This window comes from Hydra vulgaris, chromosome 15, assembly GCF_038396675.1.
Source record: "Hydra vulgaris chromosome 15, alternate assembly HydraT2T_AEP".
Classification (NCBI taxonomy): Eukaryota; Metazoa; Cnidaria; class Hydrozoa; order Anthoathecata; family Hydridae; genus Hydra; species Hydra vulgaris.
In genome coordinates, this window is record NC_088934.1 from 46,143,731 (window position 1) to 46,170,211 (window position 26,481).

Below are 26,481 nucleotides of genomic sequence, written 5' to 3' on the forward strand. Positions count from 1 at the left end.
TGCTTGAGATGAACTTGTAAGAGTTAAAAAAGTTATAACTTATAAATCACCAATATCATTGTTTTTATAACATCAATGACTGATATTGTTTTATCAATTGATATTATAGCTGAATATAAATTAACTATATAGAACTTAAAATCATTAAGACTTATTTTCTATTATTTTAGCATCATCAACAAAACGGTCAACTTAATTGGTATTATTTCTATTTAAAGTAGGTTGAATAACTGTGACAATACATTTTGGATTTGGAAACTTTAATCATATTAAAGTAAGGAGGATTTATTTCATTCTGATAAATTTTAGTGTTTTTTAGTGTAAACTTAAAAGTAAATTTTAGTGTAAATTTAAAGTATATTTTAGTTTAAAGTATATTTTTCTTTTCTTAATTTACATGACACTTTCTGAAATTTGGAAATAGATAGGAGTGTTGAGCCATAATGAATAATTTTGCTTTGTTTTATTTTCTATTTTAATTTATGAGACTTTATTCTTGAATAATAGATCAAAACTTGTTACTTTATTAAAGGTGTATATTTGTGAATGATTTTTTAAGTTAGAGAAATAAGTTGTTTGCTAAATCGTCTCTCAACTTTAAATTTTGTGAATTTCTGAGAACTTCAAAACTGGTATGTCTGATTGTTATATATTTTCATTATCTTCAAATTATGTATTTTTATTGTTTGATTGTAAATTATTTAGACATAAACAGCAATATAAAAATCAATACAGTAATGTCCACTTCTTAAAAATCTTCTTTCATCCACTTCTTAGACTTAAACATATTAAAAGTTTTAAACAAAACAAACAAATGTTTTTATTTAATATCTTTTTTCAGAATTTGAATTTTAAATTTTAATTACTTTATAAGTACTACGTGCTATGCTGGTTACTAATAAATTTATTTAACATTAAAAATTAAATAGATTTACATAAAACCATATTAATAAACAAAAGTTAAAATACCAAACCTTTTGTACCAACAGAAAGTGAGCCAATTTAACCCCTCCAACTGATAATCATGAAGTTTATTTCCATTTTTATAAACAGGTGATACTGTATATGGCTTCCACTCTACATCAATGGGTCGATTAACAAACTGGATAATAATATTAATTCAATATAACTATAACTAAATTTATATTTGAAATAAAAACTTTATAGTTTAAAAATTTAAAAGATTCTTTTATTTTTGAATTTTTTGAAGAAATATTTGAATAAAAAGCACCAATGCATACACACATGCAAATAAAAATTAAAGATATGAATGTTTATTTAAAATTCCTACTAATTTTATAGATTTAGAATAGATATTTAGCAAAAAATTTTTCAACACACAAAATAAATTCTAGTAAGGTTTAAAATATTGAACAAAGTTAATGTTGAACGAAAATCTTAGAAAAAATTAAAATGATTTTTTTTTTTCCTGAAAAAAATAAATGCTTTGCTAAATGGGCAATAAATGATTTTGTTATCTTCACAATCATCTCAAGTTAACAGGTTCTAGTTACAAAAAAGATATAAAAATAGTTTTTATATATTTTTTGTAACTTATTTATAAACTTGAATTATTTTCGAAAAAACTAAATTAAAATTTTTGACTTCATTTATTTATTAACCTAATCAATAACTAACACATCAATTTAATAGTACTTAATCATTGTTAACATAATTTGTTCGACAAAAGCATATATTTCATTCGTCAATTGACAGTATGGAATACAAATTGTTTACATTGAGATTGAGAAAATGACATTTATATTGTCATATTCTCAATGTATTTATATACAAACTTTTGCAGTTTAAACAAGTTTAAGCTACAATAGCTTTTTGTGTAAATTTATTTTCAAGTTAAAATTTAAAAAACTGTTAAACAAAGTTGACTAAAATCTAAATAGGTTTTTGTTTAAATAGTCAAAAATTAAAAACCACCATTCATAAATAAGAGGGCTGCTTTTCAAATATGACAAATGTATTGCAAATTTTGGCTGTCAGAATACAATTGATGTAATTAATTAGATAGATTAGATACAATTAAATAGATTTTAGATAACTAGTAAATATGATATATTTACTGATTGGGACTAAGTATGATTTATAATTACAATGGCCTTTACAGCCTTTATTCTTTCTTTTAATTTAATTCATAAAACAATTTACTCTTCGTCTCAAAAATAAATTATTTTTCAAATTACAGATAAAAAATTGTTGATTTTCGATCCCTTTACGAACATCATACTTAATTCATATTAGCCAATTTATTATTCAATAATTGAGGAATAAAATGACCTAAAATGAACACAAACATTTTTCATTGAGCATTCAATTTATCAGTAAAAAGGGCAAAAAATTTAAATCTTATAAAGAATAAAAACAATTTCTATACTTGTAACATTTTTACAACAAATAAATATAAACAATATATTCGTAACAATATCATTACACAAAGTATTTCAAAAAACTGTTGATAAAGCTTTATTCATTCAGACTTTGACTCAAAAAGAGTATTATAAAATTCAATTTATCATTGCCAAAAAAAAAATATTTGATAGGTTTGATTTTTTTATAAGAGGGTAAAAAACTTATTGAATCGTTTTTTAATGCAGGAAATTCTTTTGGAACTTTAACTTTCCCAAAATTCTCTCTTTGAGAGGTATCTTTTATCAATCTCTCTTTATATATTTGACCTGAGAGAAAGTTAGTTTAAATTTAATATGAAAAGGTAGCTGCTTTTCGTGATTAGTTTGTCGCTAAAAGCACTTTTTAGAAATATAACATACTGGAAGCAAGTTTGAAGTTTTCAAAGTCTTTTTTGTACCTTTGTATAATTTTTAATTCTACTTCAAAAGTCCTTTCAATAGATAATGGTAATTTGATTTACATAAGGACAATCTTGAATGATTAAATGTAATAGTTTATACTGATAGCTTGCAATTCATTAGCTCATTGACTCATTCTAAAGTGTGCAATAAAAAATGCTACTCAACTCTGCTTATGACATATCCTAATATACACATTTCTTATTTCTTTTATTCCCTGAACTTTTATCTTTTTTTTTGATCACACATTTCTTTGATCACACATTTTTTTGATCACACAATTTTTATATAAACTAACTTTTTATGTTAAGTTTTTTATTTATTTATTTATTTTATGTTAATTCACTTCCTCGAGGCCCAGAAGGCCACTACAGACGAGGAGGCTACTTAATTGTAGTTATAACCCTCTCTCAACTCTATAACTCCGAAACATGAACCTTGATAAACAAGGCCGCTGCGCGGGGAAATGAGTTGAGCGCCGTACTACCAGGGACGTGGTGGGGATCGAACTCGGAACCTCTCGCTTATGAAGCTAGCACTCTACCAATACCGCAAATTCCAGAAATAAGAAATACTTCAAAACATTTTAGTTTACATGATGGAAAACAAATATCCTTACTTTTCTTGCTCCATTTGGAGATTATATGCATTTGGAGATTATATGCATTTGGAGATTATATGCATTTGGAGATTATATGCGGTAGTGGTGTAGTGGTAAAGCGCTCACTTCATAAGCGAGAGGTTTCAAGTTCGATTCCCACCACATCTCTGGTAGTACCGCGCTCAACTTGTTTCTCCGCGCAGCAGCCTTGCTCGTCAAGGTTCGTGTTTCGGAGTTATAGAGTTGAGAAAGGGTTAAAGTTACTATTAAGTAGCCTCCTCATCTGTAGTGGCTTTCTCGGCCTTGAGGAGACGAATAACAAAAAAAAAATCCCATGCTCCCATTAGTTGCGCTTATTACAACAAATTACACATGCCTTTTGACAAAAAGTTCACATACAATAAATAAACTAAATTGATTAAAAAATGAAAAGAGCTATCAGGCTTTTTATCAATTTTATCATATTGATTTTTTACTAGTACATAGAAAAAAGATGATTCGCACATACAATACATTTTTTCAAAAATACCAAATACAAAATTTGTATTCCGAGCTGGCAAATTATTATGCGTTTTTTAATTACATACATAAATATTTTGCAATTCTTTTGTTGTATTTTTAATTATTTAGATACATATCATTATCTGGAATGGTACTCTAGAAAATATGATTTGTTTACTAAGCTAGAATTTGAAAATTTTTATTTAATAAACATAATAAAAATGCTTATATTTCTTGAAATTAAAATAGTACAAAACAAGCTTGCTGGAAAACTAATTCAAACACACTTTACTAAACATAGTTGTTTTTTATAAAGAAAAATAATTTATTAAGTTTAAATAACTTACATGCCGTAACTCAGGTGAAGGAGGCTTTTTTAATTCATGAAACTGTTTTATTATTGAATCATCAATATTCATCTAAAAAAATTATAATTTAAGCATATATATATATATATATATATATATATATATATATATATATATATATATATATATATATATATTATATATATATATATATATATATATATATATAAGCCTTAGCCAGAATAGTTATAAAGCTGAAATATTAAGTTTGATTGAAACAGTCATTGTTAGTTTGGGTTATGGAATGCTCATCACAAGTTTCAATCATAACAAAATGACTGTAGTGATTTAGCAGCCAATGTGGCTTAAGTAATACCTATGTATATAGTCAATAACAAAAAATAAAAGACAAATTATTGATCTGAGTAAATGAAATAAAAATAATATTAAACAAGAGTTTACATAAATAAAATGATAAAAAGTAATAATATCAATTAGTCAAACAGCTTATTATTATACAGTTAAAAATAACTATACTAATCTGCTCCATATATCTCTAGGCTAACTAATAAATTACTCTTATACACAGCTTTTGTAATATATTTCATAATATTATGTATATTTTTATATCAATTTTAATTCTTATTTTTATTTTATTATTTTTTAATACACAAATAATACACATAAACACATAAAGAATATTTTAAACAACATTAAACTTAAAACTATTTCACAATTATTAGCCGACTAAAAACAAATTAATAATATTATTAACCTAACTACTAATCAATTTCCGTCCCATAACCATCTAAAATACAAATATAAACCGTAACGTCCACTAAATAAATCCTAGCAAAATTAAGCTTTTACTACTTGCCTGATGATAGTGATAACACATGAAACTCAGAGTTGCAATATTAAATTATATTATAAACATTAGCATTTAGCTAATTCCTGGTACTGCGGGTAACAGTAACATATATATTATATAGCTCTAGTTTATCTATTGAGCACTCTTTCAAGTATACAATATTATACATGATAATATAAAGATATTTTCTTTATTCATATATATATACAATTACGTATATATATATATATATATATATATATATATATATATATATATATATATATATATATATATATATATATATATATATATATATGATTTTCCATTTGTTTATATAAGTAGTTTAGTTTGTTAAAAATGATTTATTGGGTTGAGGAATAATTCATGAGCGTTTTTTTCAAATTTAAAAATGCACGCAGAAATAAAATGCATTGGCAAAATGTTTTATGTTGTTTGAAAGAGAATGTTTTGCTCTACAAGATAGTGTGTTTTGATTTGTTAGTTTTTTTTCTTTTTGTGTATTTTCAGATCATTAAAATGGAATGTCAAGTGGACAAAACTGAGCATTTTCGACACCATTTGCTTTTTGCATTTAATCGAGGTGTTAAGGCTGCCGAAGCTGCTCGTGAGATTTGTGCTGTGTATGGAGAAGGAGCAATGCCTGAAAGTACCGCCTGCCGTTGGTTTTCGCGCTTCAAAAATGGGAATTTTGACCTCAAGGGCGGATCACACACCGGTCGACCGATTGAGTTCGACGAAGAGCGATTGAATCAACTTCTTCACGAAAATCCACGTCAAACGACCAGAGAATTGGCGGAGCAGATGGATTGTGATCAAAAAACTGTGGTGAACCACCTTCACTCAATGGGCAAGGTTCAGAAACTCGGCGCTTGGGTGCCACACACTTTGAGCGAAAACAACAAAAATCAACGTTCCACAATCGCCGCCGGTTTGCTCGCTCGACATCGCTCAACACATGGTCACAAACAGCGTTTTCTTTACCGCATTGTCACTGGCGATGAAAAATGGTGCCTTTACATCAATATGAAGCAGCGAAAAGAATTCTCCATACACAGCACAAATCTCACGAGCAGCTTCGGCGGCCTTAACACCTCGATTAAATGCAAAAAGCAAATGGTGTCGAAAATGCTCAGTTTTGTCCACTTGACATTCCATTTTAATGATCTGAAAATACACAAAAATAAAAAAAACTAACAAATCAAAACACACTATCTTGTAGAGCAAAACATTCTCTTTCAAACAACATAAAACATTTTGCCAATGCATTTTATTTCTGCGTGCATTTTTAAATTTGAAAAAAACGCTCATGAATTATTCCTCAACTCAATATATTAACAAAGACTAGAATATTTAAATATAATCCAGGAAATTTCTATAAATAAAAATTAACCAGATAGGAAACATCAGTGCAAGGTAAATGTTTTTCTTGTACTTAAAAATACCTAACACGTATGAGATTTTGATCTTGAGCAATAATAATGCTATTAATTTTTTTACTACCTGCAACTCCCAAGTGCTTTCTTCATAAGGAAGAGCTCTCCATTTCACTAAATAGTGATTGAATTTCTAAATAAAAATTTATAAAACTTTTGAACTATTAAAAATAAATAAATTAAATAAAGATTTTATATTGTGAATAATATAACAATATATAATTTTATTAGCACTTGCTGGGGTTTGACGGCTTTACAAAACCAGTATTAAAAACCAGTTTTTATAATAAACTTGACACATTCAAAACCGGTTTTCAAATTACAAAAACCAATTTTTAATTGAAGGTTATATATATATATATATATATATATATATATATATATATATATATATATATATATATATATATATATATATATATATATATATATATATATATATATATATATATATATATAACAAAGGCCAAATTTACCTATAGAAAATGCTGGGAGAATTATAGACTACTTTGGAGGGAGGGAAACAAGGTTATTTAGAGTACAGGAACCAATTTTAAACCTTATGCTAAAAATAATAGATGTATTGTAATTTTCTCTCCATGTGATCCATAAGCCACTCAACATTTTTGAAACTCCTGGACATCAGAGACCATGTACAACTAATGATTAAAAAGCAGAGTGCTTTTGGGACTTGACATTCTCCTTTAATATCTTTAATTTTCAATTTTAAATTCATCAAAATATATTCATTACAACTGTTTAAACACATGTATTCCTAATTAATCTATTAGCTCTTGCTGTAAGATAAAGAGTGAATTAAGAGATGTAAAGACAAAGTTTGTTGATTAAATATAACTATGTAACAAAATATTAAAGATTTTTTCTCTCATCCAAAATAAGAACAAAAAAATGTGAAAGTAAAAACAAAAAATCTTAGATCATTTATCATTGTGTTTGCATCAAAAAAAAGATGAAAGGGAGCATAAATAAAGAATTTTAGGTTTATCTGTGAATAAAAAAATAATAATAAAAAAAAAAACTTTATCAGCTGCATATAATTTCATTAAAAAAATTATGAAAGTAATAAATAAATTAGTTTACCTTTTAAGAATTAAAATTTCATTAATCAAATCTCAAATATAGCAAAAATTACCTCATTAGTGACTGGATCCTGCGTTGTCTGCATATCTAAGACACGATCAATTTCAATATATTCTGGATTGAAAGGTTCATCATCAAGCTATGAAAGTAAAAAAGTTTTGTTTTACTTTTTTTCTGCCAACCTCAAACAGATTAAGGTCAGCAAACTATTGCTGACCTTAATCTGAAAATAAACCTTATTTTTCCTAATATGAAGAACTGAGTTATCCAAATATTTTATTATAAACAAAATAATTAAATAATTAATAAAATATTCAATATTTAATAAAATATATACATATTTTTTTTTAAACATCTTCGCTTCTAACAAGGCTGCAAGCAGCCACTAATTGAAGTTGGAAGTTACTGAAAGAGAAAAGATGCAAGATAATGATTGACGGACGACTTAAAGCAAATTATATGAATCAGGAAAGCAAGATGAAGGAAGCGAATTCCAAAAAACTGATGTTCGAGGGAAAAAACTAGACAAATAAGCGTTTTTGGAGCACTTAGGAACAGTCACAGAAAAGGATGACACTTAATTGAATGACGAGTAACACAAGAATTTTAGCAGATGGCACAAGAGACGCTAGCTCTTTAGAGCAGTGCCCATTATATAGTATTTGTAGAAAAAAGATAGAGAAGCAACATTACGACGATGTGATAATGGTTAAAGGTTGGCTGCAAGAGCAGGTCTAACTATGTTTACAATGCGTTTTTGCACCTTGTCTAAAAGAGAAAGGGCATCATTAGAAGATCAGCCCTAGATATGGCAACAGTATTCCATACAAGGCCAGATTTGAGATTTATAGAGATAGAGAATAGAATCCAAACTAAGAAAGTGACGAGCTCGATAAAATATAAAAAATATCGGTTATTACTGTTAGCAAATCAGCTGTAGAACGAGAAGATCGAAATCCATATTGATGGTCAGAAAGTAAGTTATTAGATTCAAGATGAGAAATTGCTAATTAAAGATTCAAAAACCTTGCTTATGAAAGGAAGAAGACTTATGGGACAGTAGTTAGACGAATCAAATCGCTCTCCAGAATTTTTAAAGATAGGGATAACAGATGCCGCTTTCCAGCAGGCTGGAAAACAAGACTCTGATAAGCATTTGTTGAATAGTTTTAAGAGTATAGAGGACAATTCCGGAGAACACTTCTGCAAGACAATAACAGGTATGTTGTCCGGGCCACAAGCTGTAGAAGAGTCTAAGCAGGAAATTACTTTAGATACAGAAGCTGGAGTGATATGAATGTCAAGCAATGGATCAACCTGTTTGTTGGCAATATCAGGTAGAACGCAACTAGTGGAATCAAGAGATGATACTGATGAAAAGTTTTTAGCAAAAAACTCAGCTTTGTCTTTAGGTGAGGTGACAAAGTCTGAACCATACAAGAGAGGTGGAATTAAAAATTTGCCCTTATAATTGAAATTATTAAAGAATCTCGAGAAGTAACGAGAGCCTAAATTTTGAGATGAGATACCAGATTTCATGACCTGAGAATAGCGGGTTTTGGCGTTAGATAAAACCTTTTTACAATTATTTCTAGCAGTAATAAACAGACGTCTGTTTTCTGGAGAATTGTTTTGCTGATAAATATGGAAGTAACGGTTTCGATTGGCAATCGCAGCAGCACAGTGTGAGGAAAACCATGAGGGAGAGTGAGGCTTGACCTGGAATCGTCGAGAGGGAACAAAAGATTTTATGCCAGCCTGAATCCACAAAGTGGATTGTATAAAGCACATTTGTCGACAGGAAGACAAAAGATTTCTACCCAAGGGCGGTTACGAAGAAAATCACGGAAAGAATCCCAGTCAGCTTTTGTGTAGTTGTAAGAGGTTCGATAATAGGGGGATTCAGGTGATGAAGAAGAATGAGATATTAGTTTTAGAGAGATCAAATGATTTGGGTTGTCAGGAAAGCGAGTTGGAAAGTTGACTATTTGGGTTAGGGATTGGGAAAGGCAAAAGTTGTTGGCTTCAATGCCTACAGAATCACTGACACTAGAGCCAAGCCATTCAGAGTGGTGAGCATTAAAGTCACCGACAACAACTATATTAGCTGATGGATAAAGAGAGAGGGCTTGGTCAATATGATCAGAAATAACATCAAAAAGAGTGCAGTCTTGAGATGAAGGAGAGCGATATAGAACAAAGAGAAAGGCAATAGAGTGAAGTGGTGCTAAACGAAAGCACATGAAAGAATAGTCTGTGGATTTAAACCTAGTTTCACAACAAATGGGTGAATTCTTACGAATGTAAATGCCCAGACCAAGCATCTGACTATTGGAGTCTTTACGAATTAAAGGAAGATAACCATCAATACTGAGGTCGCAAGATGAGACAGCCGAACTCAAATTAGTCTCACAAAGAGCAAGCAGGTCTGGTGAACTTTGCAAGAGATAAGACCACAAATATTAATGAATGATAGGTTTGGTGAAGATGATGGTTTTTTGTGTTTTATAGTTTTTGGTACTCTATTCATTTTTAAATTAGATTGAAGAACTTGACTCAAAGCATAGATAGTACTCAGAACACTGTTTAATAGCTCAAGCAATTGCCTCATTAATACTAATAAACCCTAAGCCGTAACAAAGGGCTCCAAATGTGGCCTCCGCAATGCACACCAAAAGTATTAACAGGGACACCATTGATGCACAACATGGCACTGTTAATACTCTGATATTTTTCAGCTTTAGATGGAATCAGCCTCTCTGTGAGCTACCACAGAGTTCAAGAAACCTGACTACCAGCCGGCCTCAGAACCATAAAACTGAGTTTTAGACACAAAACTCAGTTTTATGGTTCAAACAGAGACACAAGCAAAACCCATGCATCGAGTCAAGAAGATCCAGCATTCAACATCCTAAATTGGAAACAATGTATTAAAAATACATCTGCGCCAGCCTAATAGATGAAGAAGGGGTGCGAGGCTGGTCAACAGATAGAATCTGTTTGCCCCTTAATAATTAATTAATTATTTAATAATTAATAAAATATTTAATAATTAATAAAATATTTAATAATTAATAAAATATTTAATAATTAATAAAATATTTAATAATTAATAAAATATTTAATAATTAATAAAATATTTAATAATTAATAAAATATTTAATAATTAATAAAATATTTAATAATTAATAAAATATTTAATAATTAATAAAATATTTAATAATTAATAAAATATTTAATAATTAATAAAATATTTAATAATTAATAAAATATTTAATAATTAATAAAATATTTAATAATTAATAAAATATTTAATAATTAAAAAATTTTGTATTAAATTATAGAAGAAGAAAAAAAAGATCCTAGGATTCCCAGAGATCCAAATATAAAAATCAGTTGAGTTTTAAATTAAAAAAATCCAGTTAAGTTCCAAATATTAATTCAAATCAAACGCCACATGAAATAAAATCATACATATTAAATGTCAAATAATAAAACATATAATAAATATATTGAATACCTCATTTAAAAATGCTAACGTACTATCTCTCTTTTGTTGGTATCGCTTAATTTTGGCATGAACTCTTTTATCTTTTTTCGCAAGTTGTTCAGCAGTTCCCCATTCACAGTGCAAGTATGAACTGCATAAAAAAGTAAACTTGTAATTATAGAAAAGTTATTAAAGGTAAATTTTGATTTTTTTTTTTTGAATAAGAAACACCGTGGTGTTTCTTATTTTAAAAAAAATGTATGTATGAATTTGTATGAATTTGTATATGAATGTGTGTATGTATGTGTATGTATGTATGTGTGTATGTATGTATGCGTGTATGTATGTGTGTATGTATGTGTATATGTATGTGTGTATGTATGTGTATATGTATGTGTGTATGTATTTATATGCGTATGTATGTATGTGTGTATGTATGTATGTATGCATGTATGTATATATATATATATAAATATATATATAAATATCTATATAATATATATATATATATATATATATATATATATATATATATATATATATATATATATATATATATATATATATATATATATAAATGTATATATAATATATATATAAATATCTATATAATATATATATATATATATATATATATATATATATATATATATATATATATATATATATATATATATAAATGTATATATAATATATATATAAATAAATAAATATATATATATATAATATATATATATAATATATATATATATATAATATATATATATATAAAATATATATATATATATATATATATATATATATATATATATATATATATATATATATATATATATATATATATATATATATACAGTATTGTGAATATTAATTGCATCAAAATTAAAAACGATAAAAATCCAGGAAATTTCAAGTTTTCTTGCTCCAATAAAATAAAAACTCATGCACTAATATTTTGTGTCCTCCTCGTGCTGCTATGACTTTCTGCACACGATTTGGCATGGAATCCACTAAATTTTTACAAATGTTTTGGATTTCTGTGTCTTCAATCCAAATTTTAAAGATAGTGGTGGTAAGCTTAGTTTTAGTTGTGCAGTCATGTTTTCGCAGTCTTTTTTTTACAATTGCCCAGAGATTCTCAATTGGATTAAGATCAGGGGAGTTGCCAGGCCATTTAATGGTTTTAATATTATTTTTTACCACGAATTTCTTGACTTTTTTGGAAGTATGACATGTGGCTAAATCCTGCTGTAATATTTCCATTTGGAAACACTTTTAACATCTCTAGAATCAAATGTGTTTGCAGAACCTCAATGTAAGTGTCAGAGTTCATCATTCCAGTAACTGGGTAGGGCCTTGCTGGTCCAAAAGCAGAGAAACAACCATAAAATATCTTCTTTTCTTGATTCTTGGCATATTGTTCAATGTTTCCGGGTCGTATAGGCTCACCATCAGAACGACAAACAAACTGTGACCGTTGGCCTTGCACTTCAAAATGTGATTCATCTGAAAATAAAACCTGCAATCAATAAAAAAACAAGTTAATTGTTATTAAGTTTCTTCAATTTAATACCTTATAAATTAATTAAACACATTTTGTCTTACCCTTCTCCATTGTTCTTTAGTCCACTTTTTGTATTCCTTTGCCCATAAGAGACGCTTCTTCTTCATGACATCTGTAAGTAATGGTTTTATAGAAGGTTTTCTGGCAAACCTTTTAACAGCTATTAATTATGCGGTAGCGGTGTAGTAGCCTCCTCGTCTGTAGTGGCCTTCTGGGCCTTGGGGAGGTGAATTAACAAACAAAAAAACAAAAACAAAAAAAAACTTCCTCCGCACAGTACTCGAGCAGACATGGATATCATGCGTAGCTAAATCATTCATTAGTTGGTCACTTGTCTTTTTTGGATTTTTGATACTCTCCAGCATCAGATATCGGTCATCTCTATCTGAAGTCTTTCGTTTTCAACCACATTTTCCTTGTCTTAATGATGATAAGCTGCCTGTTGCAATGTAATGCTTCTTAACCCGGCTAACTGTAGATTGGTTTACTGAACATAATTTGGCTCGTTGAGATTTATCAGAATATTGAAGTAAAGTTAATATTTAGATCTTTTTCTTGGTGTAGTGTCCATCTTTATTTATTTACTTTATTTAAATTTATTTATCCTTCTAATCACAGTTAAATTATAGAAAACACAGTATAAAACAAAAAAGAAAAAGAAAAAAATGTTTGATGCAATTAGCACAATACTCTGTGTGTGTGTGTGTGTGTGTGTGTGTGTGTGTGTGTGTGTGTGTGTGTGTTTATATATATATATATATATATATATATATATATATATATATATATATATATATATATATATATATATATATATATATATATATATATATATATATATATATATATATATATATATATATATTTCTTGAATGTAGACATCATGTATGAGAGTATGTAAATTATTATTTTATAAACATCAATTAATACGAGTTTCTCAATACTAAATTTATTGTTATTTTTTATTTATTTTTATTAAAGAAATTTTCGCTGGATTGTTGTGACCAGCGTATTCAGCTTTAAAGATTTTTGTTTTTGTTTTTTTGTATCTTATTTTTAAAACAGCATTTTTATTTTATGTCAATGGGATGGTTTCATCTTTTTCTGATGTAAGTGCGCCATAAATGGTGTCCAAAATTTTGTTGACACATATCGACCCTCATCTAAATTGATACCGTTTTGTTAAGGGGCACATTGGTGGTACTGTATTTCGAGTGCCTCACGAACTTTCCTATCAAACTTTTAAGCATCAACTATTAGAGTTCTGCAACTGTCCCAGTTAATTTGTTGTGAACAATGTCTCATGTGTGTAGCTAATGCAGATCGTTCTGTTTTATTTCCTATTGTACTGTTTTTGTGTTGCTGCATGCGTGTTTTTATTTGCATTTTTGTTTCACCTATATACTTTTTGTTACAATGACATTTGATAAAGTAGACTCCTGGGTGGCTGTTCATTTGTAGTTTGGATTTATTTCTTGATGTTAATATTGCTTCTAGGTTCTGGTACTGGTGATGTTTTCATTGTTTTTAGTAGTCTCTAGTGATTTTTTGTTCTTTCGTTTTATTTCTTTTATGATTTTTATGAGATTAGATTGTTTGTAGCCATTTTCGACAAATACTTGAATAAGGAATTTCAGTTTATTTTCTATGTTTTTGACTGCATACATTAAATGCTCTATGTACGAAACCCTTGAATAATCCATTTAAAATTTGTGGGTCATGGTTTGATGTTGCCTTAACTTGAATGTTAGTAATTGCATTTTTTGTGTATTTTAAATTCATATTTACCACTTTTGTTATTTATTATGCATATGTCTAGAAAATTTAATGCTTTTTTGTCATTTTCAAATTCGATAGTATATTGTATTTTTGGATGCTGTTGATTAGGTATTGTCTTAAGTTGATTAGCATGGGCAATATTAGGGACTCTAGCATGACTGTTATCTACGTATCTATAAAATGACTTTAAATCAATAAGTGGGTTGTTTTTCAGCGCTGTATTAAGTGCTCTTTTTTTAAGATGTTGAAGAAAAAATTCAGCTAAAACTACCATAAATGAAAGACCTATCGGACCTGAATTTTCAAGTTCGTGTATTTCATTGTTCCATAAAAAGTATGGTTGGTATTAACATAGTTCAATCAGAATTTTTATTTCTTTTATATTTAATTTTGTCGCTTTTTTAAAATTATCGCACACCTCCAATAACCTTATGAGTACTTCAGCAGCTTCTTTAAGAGGAATTGATGGGTATAAGTTTATAACGCCCAACGATACCTGAATTTTGTCACTGAATATGTCCCACGATTTTGCTTTTTCTACGAATTGTTGTGAATTTTTTAATCGAGTTGGGTTTTTATTTAATATTGGTTGTATTAGTTTTACTAAGTAATTTGAGATTCCGTAGATTGGTGTGCCTATTGTGGATACTACAATTCGCATTGGGTAAGATTGTTCAGGCTTATGTGCTTTTACTACACCATACATACAAGGTGGTATTGGATCACTGGGATAAATTTGCTGATATTCATCTTTTGTGAACCAACCTTTTTTATTTAATTTTGTTAGTTGGACTTAGATTTTCATTGCGCAACTTTGTGTCGGATCCTCATTGATAATTTTAGTTGGCCCAATTTGTTCTTGAATCTTTTTTATTGCTTTATCATGAGGGATCCTTACAAGGTCGAAGAAGCATGGAATGAAATAAAAGGAGGGCGAGATGCTGTTGATATTGACTTAAGATGACTTAAACGGTGTTCAAATAATAAAAGCTACAGGCTCCGCTGGATTTATTGATGATTATTTTAAAGATGTAGCTTCTATGAAAGCCAGAAGAAAGCTTAGTGAAAAACATTTTGAGACAGTAAAAGAGCCTGGAGAGATCTAATAATCTGATACTAAATTTAAATTTGCCGACAGTTTTAAACTTTCATCAAATAATTAAAAGAAAAAATTTCTTTAATAAAAATAAATAAAAAATAAAAATAAATTTAGTATCGAGAGAAACTCGTATTAATTGATGTTTATAAAATAATAATTATATATATATATATATATATATATATATATATATATATATATATATATATATATATATATATATATATATATATTTATATATATATATATATATATATATATATATATATATATATATATATATATATATATATATATATATATATATATATATATATATATATATATATATATATATATATATATATATATATATATATATATATATATATATATATATATATATATATATATATATATAAAGAGAAAGAAAATAAATCTATACATAATAAACTTATTTATACTTACTAGGCTTTATACTTAACAAAGTATTCTTCTACCATTACAGTACTTTTTTCATGTACATCATCTTGAACAGTCTTAAAATTAGAAAATTTTAATATTTAATAATTTAAATATGAAGCAATATTACTTAAGAATAACAAAACATGCTAACTTAAACTAGTTAAATACTTGGAAAAAAATGTTGTTTTTTTTAGAAATTAAGAGTTATATTGCCTTTTATTTTAACTTTTTTTAATGTCTACTTTGATTTATTTTAACTTTAATATAAAATTGTATTTTCTTAATCAAGAATACTTGTTTTATATGGTTTTAAAACATTCAAACTTAATTTGAATATAAAATTCTGTTAGTTAAAATTACTTTTAAATTCTAATTACTTTTATAAATTTTAACACAAAACCACTGCACGAGCTAAAAAAATAACTGATTGAACTCTTACATTAAAACCAATGATTATCCAGGTAACATTTTTAAAATCAGGTAAACATTTTGCACAAAAAAATCTGTAACTTATTCCAATTATATTTACCTTAAACTTTAAGCTGATAGCTTTCTTAATTTTTTTGAAGCTTTTATTTATTTTTTGTATAGTTAATGATTGAAAACGTTAAAAAAATAATAATAATAATTATATTGCAAAAATGAAAAAAGATAATTTTGAGAATGGGTATTGAATACTTTATTTGACTAACCTCTTGTTGAGAAACTCTCATTGCTAAAATTCTTTCTATCACAGCAATTTCTCCTTCAACTTCAAGATTTGGTCTGTAAGCTAACAACTGATTTGCACCACCTGAAATAACAGGCTCCAAAGCATTACCTTTACTATCAACTTCACTGCCTTTGGCTTCTTTATTTTCTTCATCCGAAAGATTGTAATCAAAGTCATCCTTATAGTTCTTTTTTTTTGTGCGCTCTCGTAGAGATCGACGCTGAACAAAACAAATCTAGCTTTAAACTTGAAATGTGTTTAAACTGTTACATAAATAAATATCTTATATGATATAAAAGATTATTTTCAGTTTTTTTTTTTTTTTTAATCAAAAAAACAAACCATATCTGGATCCAAAAACCCTGCATCATCTGTGATGAAGTCATTAGGAGCAAGATTATCAAAATCAGCTGGTTCAAAATCAGCTTTTTTATCTTTCTTCTTCTTTTTCACAGTTTGGGGACTATTTAAATATTACAAAATTTAAAATATTATAATTTTAATTTTTTTTATGAAATCAAAAAAAAATAATAACGAAGGTATCTAAACTCCCTCAATGAATTAAAACCGTTTTTATTTAAAACAAGGCCTATTATATATATATAAATATATATATATATATATATATTTATATATATATATATAAATATATAAATATATAAATATATATATATATATATAAATATATATATATAAATATATATATATATATAAATATATATACATATAAATATATATATATATATAAATATATAGATATAAATTTACATATATAAATATATATATACATATAAATATATATATATAAATATATATATATATTTATAAATATATATAAATATATATATATATATATATACAGGCTTGGTCGGGAAGCAGGAGCGATCGCTCTTAAGTACTGACCACAGAAATAATATTTAGTTGCGAAAAATTTTTTAGTCATTTTGAGAACATATAAGTTAATGTGAAACAAAAAAATTTTGTTTTATGGACATACATAGAAACATACATAAACTTGAATGTTCTCAAAACATCTTTGTGCAGAAGAATAAAAAGAATATTCGCGAACACTAAAAACCCACCAAATCTACGAATTCTATTGGTTAAAAAAAAAAAGCTGACTAAGCGAAATAAAGTTCTAGAGTATTCTGTTGAAATGTTTTAAAAATTATATTTTTCGAGATAAGTGAAGTTTTCAGATTTCTAGCATAAATTGTTTAAAGAATATATTATCAAACAAACTATTATTTTATTACTATGGCTCATTCTTAGAGCCACATCTGCAAAGCCGTATTTCTTTAAAACTATTAGTTTAAAACAAATGCTTTAAACAAATTTCTTAGATTGTTAAAATTTTGAAAGTTTATTATATGTTATAGATTTTATTAGTATATTCTTATTTTTTATTTAAATAGTATGCATTTTTTATGTAAATGTAATTTTGTGTATCTGTTTTTTATTCTAATGTAATCTCTTAAAGCAATTTTTATGATTTATTTTGTAAACAAAAAGACATTCAACAATAATTGCGTTTTTAATGAAATTATTAATCATTTAAGTTAATAAAACTAATTATGAAATAAACATACAAGAAGTTTCTGGTTACTAAACATAAACAATAAACATGCATACAAAGTAACTCAGATGAACAAGCACCGCGCTTGAGGTCACGATAGAACACAAATATATATATATATATATATATATATATATATATATATATATATATATATATATATATATATATATATATATATATATATAAATTATGTTAGTGTATTCTACAAACAGAGTGCTCAATGTTCTTAAAGAACAGAGCAATAATAAATTAGTAAATACACTTATCTAATTCTTGCTTTCTTCAACACTGTATTTTACCATCAGTAGGTTCATCAGCAAGAATCTTGAAGATTCTTCTCAGAATCTTCAAGAATCCTGAAGATTCTTCTCAGGAAGATTCTTCCTGATGAACCTACTGATTGTGAAACACAGTGTTGAAGAAAGCAAAAATTAGATAAGTGTTTTTACTTATATATGTATATATTTATATATATATATATTTATATTTATATTTATATTTATATATATATATATATATATATATATATATATATATATATATATATATATATATATATATATATATATATATATATATCAGGCCTTGTTACAAGATTTCACTGCATGACGAAAACGCGTAACGCATTTCTAAGTAACTCAACTTGGCAAATATATTTTGTATTGTTAGAAGTTATATTGCGTCACTAGCGTCTTTTCAAGTACCGCATTGTAATTAAAGTTATTTTATTAACGCGTTAAAAATCATAGTTTTTTTTTCTCACCATAACAAAAGTTACAAATAAAATCTAAGTTCCTATTTGAAAAATCATTTTTATTATTTTTTTCAAATATGAACTAAATTTTATTTTGAAAAAAATATTTTTTTCATAAAACATAAAATAATTTTTGATTATTTTCTTATAATTTTATAGTTGGTTATTGGTTATTTTATTAACTGTTAATAAATTTTTTATTATTGATTTTGTGAACTCTTTTTAATGTTTTTAAACAATAAAGAGTTTTTTTTTATTATTTATCAGTTACCGATAACATATTTGTGATCATAATTTATTTTCATAAATTAAATGAACATCATTAAAACTTTACGTTATTGAATTAAGAATAAACAAAATATCTTATTAATAAAATATTTACATCAAAATAAATCGTGCATTTTTTAAACTGACAAAAAATAATTTTTATATTTAAAAGTAATTTATATATTTAATTCCTTAAGATAAAACTTAAAACACTTTATATTTTTAAACTAATTTTTAACAATAACAAAAAAAATTATTAAACAAACTGTTTCTTTAACAAAAAATCTATTAGCTTACAATTGCGGTTAAATGCTTTTACTTATGACTTTGTTTCTTCTGAATAAACGTCACGTTAACGACATCAAAAGATAAAATAATATATACTAAAAGATAAAAGTTTTTGCGTAGCATAAAACTGCTGAACGCGTAGGCAAATCGCCTTTTCGCAGGCAAAATGTGAGCTGCATAACTCTTCTTAACAAGGCCTGATATATATATATATATATATATAGAAAGTTCTTAGATATAAAGAAAAGTTTTCAAGTTCTTAGATATTGGTTTACTAACTCTAAATATTTTCGCTTCAGTTGCCATTCTTACAAACTCATTATACTTATAGTCACTTTTTTCTGTTCCAAAAATATATATAAATATATCATATATATATATATATATATATTACAACTCTCGAAATTAGGAAATATGAGGTTGGCAATAATTTGCCGACCTCAATCTTTTTGAGGTCGGCGAAAATTATTTGATACAAAGGTCTAACCATAAAGCATAGAATTAAGGTCAACAATTTTTGTTAGGTCAGTTTTGTCGAATGCCAACCCTAATTCCGAGGGTTGAATTATATATATATATATATATATATATATATATATATATATATATATATATATATATATATACATATATATATACATATATATATATATATATATATATATATATATATATATATATATATATATATATATATATATATATATATATATATTAATATATATATTAATATATATATGTATATACACATATATATATAGCATGGAAAAAAAGAAATCAAAGGCGAGCAGTCAATTTTACCGGATAACACGGTATTGACAGTCAATTTTTATTTTGGACAGTCAAGATTTTTATATTTTTCTTAAAATTTTTATTGTAGTTCTTCATAACTGAGTTTTATATACAAAAATAACAAATAATGCTTGAAAATTAACGAACTTATATTCCTTTTGAAACAATCATTTTAAATAAAATCAATTCATTTTTAAATGGAAACACAAATAACTAACATTCAAATTAGCTAATGTTAATAGTTTAAAATGATTCTCGCGCGCACAGATTCAATTAAAAAAGAAAGTACAATACCATCCAAGTAATTTAATTTTGATTTTTTTTTAATATAAAACAATTTTTACATATTTAAAAAGTTTTAACTGAATACTTAATAATAAAAGAAAGCGTTTTGTGAAATGCTACTATAACAGTTACTTATGTACATAAAACTAAGTTTTTCAACATATTAACTTCCAACAAGGCTACAAGCAACCACTATTATAGTTGGAAGTTACTGGAAGAGAAATGATGAAGTACATAGAGCAAGATAACAATTGACAAACGAATTAAAATATTGCAAATTACATGAATTAGAAAAACAAGATGAAAGAAGCAAATTCCAAAAAACTGGTGTTTTAGAGAATTTTTAGAGCACATAAGAACAGTCACAGTAAACGGATGAGACTTAATGATGAGTAACGCGAGAATAAATTTTAGCAGATGGCACAAGAGATGCTAGGTCTTTAGGGCAGCGCCCATTATTATATTTATAAAAAAGAGAAAGAGAAGCAATATGTTTCATCTGATTCCTTTATTTATAGAATAAAAAAGTGGAAACGCGCTATTGATAATTTTAAATTTATTAAAAACATTTACACATTACAATTTATTTTGGTATTGTATTGCTGTGATGAAAAACAATTACAATAAGTATTGTATTGTTTATTTTCTAACAATGCAATAAAATTCGAGAACTATTGTATTGTATTGTTTTAATGAAATAAAATTACAATAACTATTGTATTGTTTTGATGAAAACAATTAAAATAACTATTGTAGAGTATTACTTTACATTAAAGTATAAAAGCTAACGTATTTTAACGTATTTATATTCATCTCTGACGAACGTAGTATTATTTTTGCTATTTTTTATATACGGATTTTCAATAAATTGCAAATTTTATTTTTTTACATATTTAGATTTCGCATCACCTATCTTGTTATGTATTTCTAAGCTCTAAATGGCCGCAAAATATTGCCTGTCTTATGATAGCCTTACTATTATGAAAAATAACATTCATAAATTATTTTATTCAGCCCTTTTATTTTTTCCTCTTGATTTTAATGCTGCAAAGGAACTTAAAATATATATGAAAATTAACTTTAGTAACACAAACAGTTAAACATAATAATTCTTCTTAAATAAAAATGTTTGTCTTTTATTACAATAACAATATATTGTTATTGTATTACAAAGACGAATTACAATACAATATTTATTGTTATTGTAGTCGGTCATTACAATACATTTTTTTTCAGATATTGTTATTGTTTTATAAAGATGAATTGCAATATAATATTTATTGTAATTGCATTACAGAATTACAATAGTTGTAAATCACAAGTATTGTTATTGTTTAATTAAGTTAATACAATAACAATAATTATTGTTACTGTTATTGTTTTCATTACAATTACAATAGTCCTAACCCTAATTGCAATGATTTGGCAAATGGCAAAATCATTGCAATGAATAAATTTTTTTTTTCTATAATAAGGTTCTTAAAAAAATATATATTTAGAGAAAATTTTGTTTTACATAACATTAGTAACCTTTATAGTAGCGTTTCACAAACGATTATCTTCTTGGGCAAGAGTTAACAACTTTATTGTTAACTAATTAACATTAGCCAAGCCTTCCCAGGAAACGCGTGCAGTTTTATGTTTTGTATGTCCACACATGAGTATTTTACTTTAGACAGCTTAGCCGTTTGCAAGATTTATTATATTAAGTGCTGTGGAAAAAAGTTTAAAAAAACAAAGAATGCAAAACTAATAAAATAGGAAATTAAAATGAACTTAAAAAGAAAAATTGATAATGTAAATAATTTGTGTACTGTTTTTATTTTTGTGTTGTTGAGTGGTTGTTATTTTCAGCGACGAAATTTGATATATATATGTATATCAAATTTTGTCAAATAAGCCAAAGCAAAAAAAAACAGTTATAAGTTGACATTAAAATGAATAATTTTCCTATATTTTATTTGCTTTTTTCGAAAAAGAAGAAAGTGAAAATATAAATTGCTATCTATTTGTAAAATATATTTACATAATTTTAATGTAATAAGTAATATATTTCCTCTATAAAAATTTGTTTTTGTAATGCATGCATATACGTATGTATAACTTATTGTTTTATATAATAATATTAATTTGTAACAAAGTATAGGTATTAGCTTATTTGGATAAGGCGTTAACTTCATACACGAGGTTTGATTCATGCAACTGTCCAACTTTTTTATTTTTATTTTAAATCCAGCTGGTCATATGTTTGCTTTGTAACCATTTATCTTTTCTTACTTGCATATATAAAATCTTTTTGTGGTATGTTTTCGAATGATACACATCTCATCACATTCAGATTTCTTATACCATTCAAGCCTTTCAGTCTTATCGAAATAAGCTAAACATGCGCATACTTTAAAACAAATAAATATCAATATATAATACAAAAAGGTATATATAAAAGTATACACACACATTACAAAGACGTTTTCATTTAGAAACAATATATACTTGTTATATTAAAATTATACAAATATATTTTACAAACAGATTGCAATTTATATTTTTGCTTTCTTCTTTTTAAAAAAAAAAACAAATAAAATATAGGAAAATCATTTTTTTTAATGTTGACTTGTAACTTTTTTTTTTTGCTTTGGCTTTGGCAAATTTCATCGCTGAAAATATTATTTATCTAACTTTGTTGCTGAAAATTACACTCATAAAAAACAAAAAGAAAAACAGTACACAAATGATTTAAACTAATAATTTATTTTAATTTTTTATTATTTTAATTTATTTTAATTTCCTATTTTGTAAGTTTTGCTTTTTTTTGTTTTTGAAACTTAGATTTTTACAGCTTTCAATTTCATCAATCCTGAAAAGTGCTAATAATGATTATTTAACAAGTATGAGAGCTTTAACTACTAGTTAAATATGGCTTTAATATGGGTAATAACAATAAAAAAAATAGTCTATAATAGAATTTGTTTTGAAAAAAAAAGTACATACCGCCCAATTTTTGGTTTACTTGGTCCTTTTGGCACTTTTCCTCCCCTCTTTCCTTTTCCACCTTTTGGTTTTGATGCATCAGGAAAAGAAGGTTGAAGAGGAGCAGATCCAAAATTATTGTAATTGTTCATATTTCTAACTGAATTTGGCATTGAAAAGTTTGTAGGCATAGCTGACTTGGACATTAACTCAGAAATAGACATATTTTGCATAAATGGGAGCTGTTGCTGCATTCCATACGGCTGGAAAGGAAATGGAAGAAATCCTTCCCTAACATTGACATTAGGTCTTAATGGTTGAAACATTTGAAACATCTGTGATGACTGAGGTCTTGGACTCTGCCATATTTGAGGCTCTATTGGATGACTTTCCTTTGGTTTTTCATTTCCATCCATATTAAAATTTGAAGGTCTAGCAATGCTATTTATATGTTCTGCATTCTCTTTATTTTCAATTTTAGGAGTTTCAGCATACATGGGACCTCCACCAAAAATTTCTGAAGTTTCAATAAACCCACTTGGGAACATACTTTCTGTTTTTGAATTTTCACTTAAAAAAGAATCTTTGTTATCATATTCTCCTAAGTCTGGTAAATCTAATCCATCACTGATTTCTTCTAAAAAACTCTGTGACGGAATGTCTGAAGATTGGGTCAATGGTTGTTGTTGTTGGTGAGAAACTTCATGTTGATTATTTTTTAGTGTCTTTTGATTGGAGGTTTGCATGATAGGTGACACTTGCTGTTGGTTATATGAATTTTCTGATTGCTGCTTTGCTATCTCATATTGTCTAAATATATTTTGATATTGTTGACTATACATTTGTATTTGCATTACAACTTGTTGTGTTTGAGGACCTTGTTTAAGTTGATTGATTTGTTGTTGAAGTTGTTGCATGCCCAAAAAATAGTTACGAAAATTCATTTGATTGTTTTGTTGGTTTGATGTTAGTGAAAAAGATGGTGACATAGGGAAATTTTGCACTGGAGCATATTTAATAGGAGCTGCTGGAGACCCAGTTATGGTTGGATTAGGAGTGTGTGGTCCATAAGGAGGAGTCTGCACTATACTTGAAGTTAATTTTTGGTTAGCATTAGTTGTTTGAACTTGATCAAAAGTTGTAACAGAAGAAGGACCAAAATGAGTGAGTTTCGGCGATAATGGTATATTTGGAGAAATATTATGTTCAGCAGAAAATTTTTCCATAAAACCTGATAAACCACCCTGCTGTTGAAGTTGCTGCTGTGTTGATTGGTGAAGTTGCTGTTGACTAGAGTTGAAATCTATATTTGGAAGATTTAAAGACTCGACAGAACCGATGTTTGTTGCTGTAGGTTTATTTTGAGAATATGATGGAGATAATGTTGAACCTGGAGAACTATCTGAAAAATTCTGTCCAATAAAATTAAATGATTGAGAAGATAATCCTCTATGTGTTATAGGTGCCTCTTCTAAAACAGGCATTTTCCGAAAATTATTTCTATGAGACTGCATATTTGATAATTGCAATGAATCTGGAGTAATTGAAGAGTTGTGTTGCTGCATAACATCCATTGAAGTTTGATGGGTTTCCTGTTGCTGAAGTATTGGCATACTATGAGGCATTCGAGGCCAAGACTGAAGCTGAGTACGATACCGCGGATGAGAATTGAAATCCATTTGCTTCATTCTCATTTGTGCCATATGCTCCATGTTAAAAGCAATAGGATCTGACAAAGAATTTTGACCAGGCATGACATACATATTTGAAGGGCGAGGAACCATTTGTCTAGCAAACTGTTGTAATCGAGCAGCAGAATTTTCCATTGCATATTGTGGATATGGATATTGTTGATTTGAGTATGGATTAAATCTATTAGGATTTTGTGGATTGGGAACAAGATGCGGAGAAGGACTATTTATCATATCTAGAAAGCTGCCACCACTAGGTAATCCAAAATCTGTTGAATTCTGATAATTGTTTCCGATATCTTGATTCCCGCCATTTGGATTATAGAAACTCATGTAGTTATTGGGATTCATGTTAAAAACTCTAAATATAAATTATGATTAATGATAAATAAATCATTATTTATTGAACTTAACACACATTAACATACTTCTTATATATTAAAGCATAAGATATTTTAAATATAATCTTTTAGTATCTATTCTGAAAATCTGCTATTTTTTTATATTTTATTACTATGTTGCATTATTTATATTTAGCATTATATAAAAAATTATTCAAATTATTTTAAATTTTATATTATATCATAGCTCTACCACTATACTTATTGATATAAAAATAAACATATATACCTGATAAATCTTCTTTAATGTAAATATGTAGGAACTTTATTAATTACAAAAAAAATCAAACCAATCATGTTCATCTTTTAACTCTTAAATAAAATGGACCAATTGAATATATGACCATATATAGTAGTATTGAATACCTAAAATATTTATAAAGATTTTTTATGGCAGAAAAATATAAATGAAAATTTATTAACTTATAATCTGATAAACACTATCACCAAAAAACCTGTCTAAAAAAATAAAATAAGAAACAAAAAATTCAAGAAATTCACAAACAAAACCCCATTCCATATTAGATTAATAAAATACCTTTTTCTGTACATCACTTTTAATTATTAAATAATGTATTATTACCTTACTAAAACACCAGTTTTAGTAATGTACAGAAATTGTACAGAAAAGGATAGAAGTATTATTTTTTAGTGCTTATAACTGATATAAGCAATAAAAAATGTTACTTGAAATGAAGGTTTAGCGTAACTACTGTTGACTATAGA

The 26,481-nt window shown here is 26.5% G+C and overlaps 1 protein-coding gene across 1 annotated transcript in view; it reads right to left on the reverse strand.

Annotated features, from left to right (window-relative positions):
- The window catches only part of LOC100203790 (chromodomain-helicase-DNA-binding protein 8), a 54,362-nt gene that overhangs the window by 27,140 nt on the left and 741 nt on the right, over positions 1 to 26,481 (reverse strand). The window contains exons 2-11 of the mRNA XM_065818761.1: positions 25,985 to 26,121; positions 23,685 to 25,715; positions 17,071 to 17,191; positions 16,709 to 16,948; positions 16,020 to 16,090; positions 11,161 to 11,281; positions 7,693 to 7,779; positions 6,607 to 6,672; positions 4,272 to 4,343; positions 975 to 1,102 (exon numbers count right to left, since the gene is read on the reverse strand). Coding sequence (XP_065674833.1) covers positions 975 to 1,102; positions 4,272 to 4,343; positions 6,607 to 6,672; positions 7,693 to 7,779; positions 11,161 to 11,281; positions 16,020 to 16,090; positions 16,709 to 16,948; positions 17,071 to 17,191; positions 23,685 to 25,705 — 2,927 coding nt within the window. The 5' untranslated portion in view covers positions 25,706 to 25,715; positions 25,985 to 26,121. The remainder of the gene's footprint in view (positions 1 to 974; positions 1,103 to 4,271; positions 4,344 to 6,606; positions 6,673 to 7,692; positions 7,780 to 11,160; positions 11,282 to 16,019; positions 16,091 to 16,708; positions 16,949 to 17,070; positions 17,192 to 23,684; positions 25,716 to 25,984; positions 26,122 to 26,481) is intronic.